The following is a 9,747-nucleotide window of genomic DNA, read 5'->3' on the forward strand; positions in this document are numbered from 1 at the left end:
TGACAAAAAAAAATATTCTGATCTCTTCCTACAAAGTCTCACCTCAGAAAACTCCTGTTTATAAAAGTATTCATTCATGGTTACCAGCTGTTCCCAAGGGTTAAAGGGACAAAGAGCCAAGTGGGATGTCATATTGTTTGACTCCGTACTATTCTGTTGATATAGCCCTGTTATAATGTTCTTTTGCAGAACCCAGCTGTGAGGATGACATACGTGGCCCACGTAGGAGTATGGGTCATTTTCTGAGGACAAGGGACAAGTGCTATCACAACTATATGCAGTTTCTCTTTTCTGCCACCCAGACATAAATCCTCACACAAATTTGGGTCTTTTGAGACACTCTGACAAGGAAGAGGGGGTCTGTGCATGTGTGTGTATGTGTTTGTTGTGTACGCATGTTTGACTGTGTGTATTATTCCTAATCAACTGTCCTTCTCTGCGGTTTATAAAGCTTGGGGATTGGACTTGGTTTCTTTTCTCCACAGGAGGGAGGTGGCACAGAGCCACTTTTCAGTCTGCCCTTCGTTCCCCTTTGTTATTCCGCAGGCCAGCTCCAGCAATTGTCTGTCTCACCCACTGGCACTGTCCTTCACAGCTCTTCAAGTCAGCCCTCAGCCTGACACCATCCACTCACCTTCTCTTCCCTCTCACTATGTGTTTGATTGCCTTACTCCCCCCCAGACATTGATTTTTTTTTTTCCCTTTCAGTCAGGCTTATCTTGTTCTTCAGCATATGCTTCATAACTTTCCCAGCTGTTGTTTTTCTTTCTCTTTTTCAGACATTTTCTCTCTCTTCTTTGATTCCCTTCTCAGCCCTATCCAGGACTGTCATTTGTGTATGTCATCCTTCTGTCATTCATATGGACTACAACTGCCTTCCCAAACATGGTTTCCATAATAAATGGTACTAACTGAATTAAGTTGCCACCTCCAAGCAAATTAAAACATTTCAAGACAGAGGCCCTTTTTGTCATCTTTGTCCAACATTTAATTTGCACATCTGTTCCTCCTTCAAATGAGTATTCTGCCTATGCTATGCTTCCTTCCTCTACCACCCTGAATTCTGATACTATTTCAGACTACCTTAGTAATGTAATATGGATTATTTTTAATATAGAGTGCTTCTAGGCTATTTATTGGTCAATGCAATGCTTGAACCACAACCTCAGTCTGCATTACTGTAGGCATTTCCCAACGCAGAAGCACCATCTCTTAACCAAACCCAAAAACTTGCCATGTAAAAATAATTCCGGCATTAGGGCTGGCCGTATTTCAGCCATAATCTCTCATAATAAACAGCTATGGGGCTGAGTTGTTGCCACAGTTTGCCTGTGACTATAAATCAGTATCAAAAGATGTTTATTCATTCATATTCTACTGAGCATCTCAGATAATCCTTGAAATATATTGGAATAATCGGCATGAGACATATTCCTTTATACCAACAGGATGTGCTGGTGATAATATCCCTGTAAGTACACCACTATGAGCATTCTCAGCAAGGACATAATTTTTTTCTATTGTGATCCTTTAAAATATTTATAGCTGTCAATTTACCGTTATGTCAGAGTATTTCCTTGCCCTTTAGCCTATCTCAATACACTGTCTTACAGAATGGTAAGTATCTGACATTTGAGGCTCCTTGGTTAATAAAAGAGAATTTATGTCTCGCAGCTGACTTGGGAATGTATGCTGTAAACAAAGCAGCAGTTTTTTCTGTCTGACTTACTTACAGAATTTTTTGGAGCTATGTGACAGCTTCTAAGACACCACAGTCCAGACATGAAGGCCGAAATTAATTACTACTTTGCTGCAAAAGACAATGGGCAACCTTCTGCCCCCCAACCCCAAGACCCTGTTCACAGAGGATCATGATTAGAAATAGCCCTTGTGCTGGCTCTCCACACAGAAATAAATTTTACGCTGGCTGAACAACCTTGAAGGAAATATCTTTACTTTGGAGATTAATGAACACCTTCTGCTGAATTACTTGTTCACCCAACACCCCACCCCCACCCCCGATCTCCCCAGTGTACGAGCAGGATATATTAGAAGGCAGTAGCAGACCTAGAAACAGCTGCAATAGTTAGTGGATGCTTTCCTCAATCCAACAGCTGAAATGGCACTCTCATCTGATTTCTTTAAAAGCTTCAGATTCAGTAGAGGTGCATCAGAGCAGTCAGGGCTTAGTTTTGGTGAGACTGATGAAATGAGAAAGTGGGAGAAAGAGTATTCATAACCTAGCACATGGCACATTTGTTTTATGTGAAATCCTGGTTCAGGTCTCATCAGGTCTCATCACACATATGTTTGTATGTACACATGTATTTGTTTTACAAACTGGGATTCATTATGATGCAAATTATTTAATCAAAAAAGTTCCTGACAAGATCAGTTTGACATCCTTATCTGTCAATATTACTCTATGATTTCCATTTAAAAATAAGGTGCTCTGTAAGCAGTAGTATATATGAAGCCTTTGTGGGCTTTGGGTGAGTTTACACCTTGTGGTTGGATTATTCTGCACCTCTGAGGACTGAGCACTGATCAAAGCGAACGATGGTCCTCCCCTGTGTGGATTCTCTAGTGTGCAGTAATATAGCTCAACATTTTTCCTCTCCCTCAGTGTGGAACTAACCTGATCTTTTTCTTTTGTATCCATCTGTTCATTTTCACATATTCAATACCTCTGAAGTTCTGTTCTGTATCATATGTGATTAACATTAACTAGCAGAACCAAAATATACTATGCAGGACCTAAAGAGAAAGTGATGACATTATCTCTAAGAATCCTGTCTATAAATAGAGTGAAATCAAACCAATGCAGCACATAAGAAATTAATGAAAACATGGCATTATGATAGATCTCAAGTAGTGATTTGGAGATAAGAGTTATCATTCCTTGTGGCTTTTTCCTAGTCATCAAGGAGGTTTTGGTCAAAACAACAATCACCATCTTTTTCAATAATGTAGAAGCAAAAATAAAATTCTTCCCAGTGAACTTTGCAGATGTCATAAAACCTATGCAATGATAACTGATGAGGAGGACAGGTTTAGCTCTGCAGAAGAGCATGAATCACATGCTAGACTGTGCCCACGTTATGGATGAGAATGTATGACACACTTACCAGTGGTGTTTGTATTTTAGGCAACAGTGACTTGGAAGCAGATTTGAGCTGAACATGAGCTCAAAATGTGAGAATACCGAAGAAGACAGTGACAATCTTATATCTAAAAGGAGGGAACTACTGAGCAGAAGATACGGTGTTACCATATGGTTTATTAGTGAAAGTTTGTATTCAGTTAATCTGTCTGCACATTAGCAACAATGCTACAATGATAGGAAAGGTACAGAAAAGAATAATGAAGAGTATTACCAACCTGGAAAATCTTCCTAATTCTGAGAGTAAGGAAGGTCAATCTGTTTAAGCTTTGGCAGCATAAATATTTCGCAATACAGTAAGCTAGTGCAATACTTTGCAGAACATTATCTTTGCTGTTCTGGCTGCCCACGAGTATGTTCTTTACCTTGTGGACAACACAAGGTTGTTTTGTCCTTAAGGAAAAGAGGGCTGGCTGGTTTACATTCACCAAGTGAACAAAAGAATCACTGCTGTAGAGTATCTAAAGCACTATCTTCTTGTTGTCTGACAGTAACTTACCCTACAGTGCCGCATCCACAGTGAATTCAAAAGTTCATTGAAAGATGATGTGGCCAGAACAAAAAAGTACAAACATAAGAGGCTGTCATGTTTTTGTGTTCCCTTTAAGCTAACACAATCCAGCAGCTAGAAGCTGAAGCTGGCAACACTGAGACTGGAAATGAAAACCTAGTTTTCTGAAGATGTTATATCTATCAATTACATTCTTGAGGCTAAAATTACAAATGTTTCTAAAAGATCACATAAAAGTTTTATCTTCGATACAGAGAGTCCCTTAAGAATATCTTGGATCTGGTTTGTCCAAGCAGTCACATTACGCAAGTAATGACATTTCCTTTTATAAACCAATATATTTGTAAGATCAAAAAGTTATGAGGCTGCTTCTCCCTCCTCGATCTGTGATCCGTACAGCCACCATACTGCCAGGAGTATAAATGGTAAGAATGTCTGGACTGAAAATCAGTGTATGGATTATAGCCATGCTGACTTTCAAGGATCCTTTATAAATTATGATTTATTTATAAATGATCCCTTGTCATTATGATATAATGATAAAGAAAGATAAGCCACAGCCAGCTGCAAATGAGACTGAAATTAGGAAAGGCATGTTGAAGGCCGAGCTCTTACTCTTCCATATCAGTATCACAGCATCATATGAATTGACTGCATGAGCATTCAGCTGAAATGTAAGCTTGTAAACACCTTGCCATTGCTGAAGACACGTCTACAGAAAGGTTGCCCAAGGTGTATGTTTGTAAGATATAGACAATGCTTGTTTGTTTGTTTGTTTATGAAATATATATGAATATATATTTCTTCAGGTCAATAACCGGCTTTGCCTCTGCTTAACCGAACATCCCACTCATCATTTCCTGTTCTTTAACAGCTTTTGCTTGTGTTGATTTAGACAGTAAAAAAGAAGGAGGTCATCCCTCTATTTACTTACAGCCCAAATCCTGTCCCAAATCCCTGCAGCACTTGCAGTGCTACAAAAGCCCACAGAAATTATACTTCTTGTCATTTAAATCCATAAATGAGTTGAGCTTCAGTGGCTGAAGAGAGGTAAAATTTTTAATTTCACTGAGGAGTCTTAGGAAATTATATCCTATCCTATTAGCCTCAGCCTTTCTTCTTTGAAGGTTAAAATTACATTTTCAGAAACAAGGTATCTTGCATGCAGGATCACTTTGGGTTTTGCCTACAGATACGTATACACGTATACATGGATGCATATTAAAGGACTTGCAGAAAATTTGAGCCAAAACCTGACAGGAATCAATGTTCTGTCAAAATCTCAGTGCAGGAGCCTCAGACAGCAGCACTCTCAGCTTTCCCAGACCAGGACCTGATGTACAAAGTTAATCACAAGGATTCATTTTGTTGAGGGATCAGAAACCCAAAGCTGGCTCTATATAATACCTAAATCCCTTAATGCAACCAGCAGAGTCACAGTGCTTCCGTCCTCTAAAGCTGATACTTTCTATTAATTCAAGATACCTGTTCATTCATCTTTCTTTCCAGGCCAATTGCTAAAGGAAGGGTTTTGTGGTTGGAAGAAAGGCAAGCTCACAGTTCAGAAAGACAGGAGATAAACTACTGCCCCCTTTGTAGTCAATAGGACTTTTATTACTGTCTTCGGCTCTGGATTTCACCAAATAATTTGCATATGAAAAGTTACATTTCTGTAACTTTTTCTGTACATTTATTCAGCAGATCTGTACATGAAAAGGAAAACTAGAAACACTTCTGAACTCTGTTTTCACATGGAGATGAAAGGTTTTCCCAGAAAACAACTAAAGTGAAAATTTGCAGGCATATGTTCTAGGCATTCTCTAATAGTTTCTATGACATAAATTCAAAGCTCCAGCCTATTGACTCCTAAGGTTGAGACACTGTCATGGACATCATTAGACAGTGCCAAGATAAAATCCTAACTGCAACTCATCAGAAGTTATGACACTCAAAACCTGAATCTGAATTTTGTACTTTGGTCTGATTTTTATCAAAATCTGCAGAACACATGGCAATCCTACAGTGGTTTAAATTTCTCTGTCTCACTGTGAAGGCAGGGAAAATGGAATGGAATGGTATGACCTTTGATGAAGAGGACAACGTGAACATGATATTCCCCTCTTCTCTGTATCACTTCAAATAGGTAGTGAAAGCTGACTAATCACGTTAACTTTTAAGGACATCATTTATAATAATGGCTGGAAGATATCTTTGTTCATACTATCCTGTAAAGGAATGACCTGAACAGAAAATACGCTTTGCATGAATCTTCCAGTTATCAGACTAACAAGCATACAGTAACCGGTGTGTGTAGAAATTACAATACAGTTTGTGGAAATCTCCGAACACAGGCTGTAATTCGTGAAATGGTTAAAACAAAAAAAAATAATGATCTGTTAAGAAGTTTGGAGACAGAATAAATATGGTCAGTTCCTTCTGCACCAGAAGAGCTACAAGAACCCCCATATGTTTTGAGACATTTGCTTTCTGTCAACCTGTTTGGCTAGTCTATGATGGTTACTGAAGCAATTGTATAATAGGCATTAATGTGTTCATAGCAGACAGACACTATATGGCTAAAAACTGGAAATACTTAGGGAAAAAAAAAAAAAAAAAGGAGCTACTTATCTGACACACACATATCAGCCAACAGTATCCTGGGCTGCATCAAAAGAAGCGGGGACAGCAGGTCAAGGGAGGAGATTCTACCCCTCTACTCCCCTCTCATGAGACCCCAACCTGGATTACTGCATCCAGCTCTGGGTCCCCAACAAAAGAAAGACATGGACCTGTTGGATCGGGTCCAGAGGAGGGCCACAAAGATGATCAGAGGGTTAGAGCACCTCTCCTATGAAGACAGGCTGAGAAAGTTGGGGTTGTTCAGCCTGGAGTAGAAAAGGTTTTGGCGAGACCTTATAGCAGCCTTCCAGTACCTAAAGGGGGCCTATGGGAAAGACAGGGAGGGACTCTTTATCAGGGAGGGTAGCAATATGGTGAGGGGTAATGGTTTTAAATGGAAAGAGGGTAGAATTAGATTAGATATTAGGAAGAAATTCTTTACTCTGAGGATGGTGAGGCACTGGAACAGGTTGCCCAGAGAAGTTATTAAGGCCCAATCCCTGGAAATGTTCCAGATCGTGTTGGATGGGGCTTTGAGTAATCTGGTCCAGTGGAAGGCGTCCCTGCTCATGCCATCTAAAACTAGATGATCTTTAAGTTCCTGTCCAACCCAAACCGTTCTATGATTCTATGTTTCTATATACCCTTATTTCTCAATGGTGTTATGTCTGAAGAAAGAGAGCTGGTCAAATAAAATGAAAATTTTAGTGAAATGGATTCATGGTTACAAAAATGGCCTTGTTCCTTCAAGTATGGTCACATATATTCCAAGTTAAGCATGAGTGTATGTAAAAATATAAGGACACTATCTACATTTACCTACTCTGATCCCAGTTGGCTGCAAAAAGCAGAAGAATCTTCCTGCCACAGTGGTCGCGATTTTCCAGTACTCCTGGAAACCCATCCGTCAGAGCTCGCTTGATTCCTGGATCATCAGCCTTGAAGTTTTTAAACATATCCAGATTTAATTGGCGGTACTGGAAGTACTGAGCCAGCAGTCTGAAGGCCTCAGTTTGGTGAAACTTCCTGGCTCGGAGAAATCTCAAGATGAAGGCATCATCTGTACGTAAAAACCCAATGTCAGGCCTTGTGATGATCATGTCCCTGACTTGCTGGATATCCTGATGCAAAATGTCTGGGTTTTCATTCAGTTCCAGGCGGGCTTTCTCTATAGTCTCTGGACTTAGTCCAGCTTGTAAATGGGTCATCTCTGCAAAAACCTCTGTTCCAAACTCTTAACTTCAGATATTTTAGTCGGAGAAGTGCTGATCCCATTCAATTGATGTGAGGGTGAGCCATTCAGAAGCTTTTGCTATCGAGCTGATATTTAACAAATGAAAGTGAAGGGTTTCTCTTATTCTTGCAGAAAGAGTAACAGGCAGTTCACATGTAGTATAATCCATCCAAAGGAAAGAGTTGTTTATTCCATAACTTACTAAAAGAAAAAGCAAATACATAAAAGAAAGATTAAATATATGTATAAGGCTTACAGAATGCTTTTCTGAACTTTCTACACCAATAAAATTGTTTTTTATGCTTCATATGTAAGATGATACCAGTCAAATAATTTCAGAATGGGTGCATTTAAGATAAAGCAGTCACTGACATCTTGAATTTATATATTCAAGCTTTCAGAATGGCAATCTGATTAACTGACAATTAATACTAAGCTGTATCAATGTATTATTAGAATACACTTTGCAAAGTTATCTTACAGAAGTGTGGGAGTTCCAGCATCCCATAACTTCAAGCCCAGGATGACAAAAGCAAAAATAATAGTCATTTTCCCCACCCCTAACAGGAACTACATTTCAGCTTCCTAAGTATGCAGATTTACACTTACCTTATTAAATGTAACAACTGTTGATTTTGTTTGATCACCCATTCTATCAGCTTGTAGCTTTTCTTGAATTAGCCTCTGAGCTGATAGCAAATCAGACTTAAAAGCCCCCAAAACTCCACCAACATCAGGGGTATTTTCTACTTGGTAAAAGCTCACTGAAAATATTTCCCAATGAGACTTAATACATCTTCATGGGAAGCTTCCTATGAATAAAGTTTTTGATGAGTCTAATCCGACAGGGTTAGTGTTTTATTTGAAAAGAGATGCATTTTATTCCAAATTCTTTTTCCAGTATCTTTTCAGAATACCTAGTTCTGAATTTCATTTTCATTCCTGTACTTTACCTAGAATTTGTTTTTACAAGTGTTAGAAGAAAAGCTGCTTAAGCTGTTATGTATGAGCAAAATGGTACAGTGAATCTCTTACATTTCAGTGACACAATTAGCAAGAGGCTGTCATCTAAGTCTGTGTAGTTACACTTGTGTGAAATAAGATCAAGGTCTGTTCCAATGTGAAATGTATGTGAAGAAAGATCAAGACCTATCCAATTTTTCAGCCATCACAAAAACAGACAAGCAAACAAAAAGCCCCACCGCTTAACTGATCTCTCTCTCTTTCTAATTTCTGGAAAAGAAAAATTGGCTTTAAAAATTAAAAGAGAATCCCTCAGTGAAAGACATACTTTATTGTATTTGGAGAAAGCTGTTTGGAAAGTTATGAATTATTTATAGCAAAACAACCATTTCACTCAGCTACTCCCCTGGGTTCAGCGTTCTCATATCAAACAAAGGGGAGAGCAGCAGCCAGAGCATTTCTTCATCCAGGGGCTGCTCAAAGTTACATTGCAGGACCTGGAAGTCAATCAGCACAAGAGATGCCGAGTTCCCTGTTTTGTGAGCTTGCACGTCATTGATAAAAACTACATTTTAAATGCCACAGCTGCAGCCCCGGGATGAGATCCCTAAATTTGAACACAGACAGTTGCTGCATATTTGCTTAAAGGACATTTGTGGCAGGAGATAAGCTCTTCATTCAGCAGCATTGTGCGTTAGACTTGTCTGTGGGTGATACAAAGGAGAGTTTGTTAAGCGGCCTCTTTCTGCATTCACTGCGGAGCTGGAGTTATGAAGAGCTACCTGCAGGGCAGCGTAACTGGTGATTCATCAGACTGGGAAAACTTGGGAAAAGGTAGAGCCGGGAGGAAAGAAGGCTGGCTGCCTTTGACAAGTCACTACAGAGAGCAAATGACTCCAGAAAAACAAACCCTGAACTTTTGAGGGGGCAATCTATGGGTGCCAGTTATTCAGTTCTTAAGGTTGTATTAAAGGTGGATTGCACACATAAAAATAAAGTAACAGTTGTTTGCTGTCCTCTCACCTTTATTAGACCGAATTAGGAGAACTCTGATGGTATCAACTGAATTCTGCTGACGTAAAACTGATGTAGGCCATGGGAATATCGGGCCAATATTTTGTGCTTAAGATCTCAAATTAATGATGGTGTTTGCATTTTCTTGCATAAATCATGTTTTTAATTACAACTGCCTCCATGAGCTAGTTAGGGGAACTCGGTACATTTACTACGACACTGTCATCGGGGGAGTGTAGTGTA

At 39.3% G+C, this 9,747-nt stretch overlaps 1 protein-coding gene across 1 annotated transcript in view; it reads right to left on the minus strand.

The window, feature by feature from the left end:
• Positions 1–7,501, minus strand: part of CLVS1 (clavesin 1) — a 95,025-nt gene extending 87,524 nt beyond the window's left edge. Inside the window, exon 1 of the mRNA XM_009889785.1 lies at positions 7,113–7,501. Coding sequence (XP_009888087.1) covers positions 7,113–7,501 — 389 coding nt within the window. The remainder of the gene's footprint in view (positions 1–7,112) is intronic.
• Between the last annotated feature and the right edge of the window lie 2,246 nt (positions 7,502–9,747).

The sequence above is a fragment of the Charadrius vociferus genome, unplaced genomic scaffold, assembly GCF_000708025.1.
Source record: "Charadrius vociferus isolate BGI_N301 unplaced genomic scaffold, ASM70802v2 scaffold167, whole genome shotgun sequence".
Taxonomy (NCBI): Eukaryota; Metazoa; Chordata; class Aves; order Charadriiformes; family Charadriidae; genus Charadrius; species Charadrius vociferus.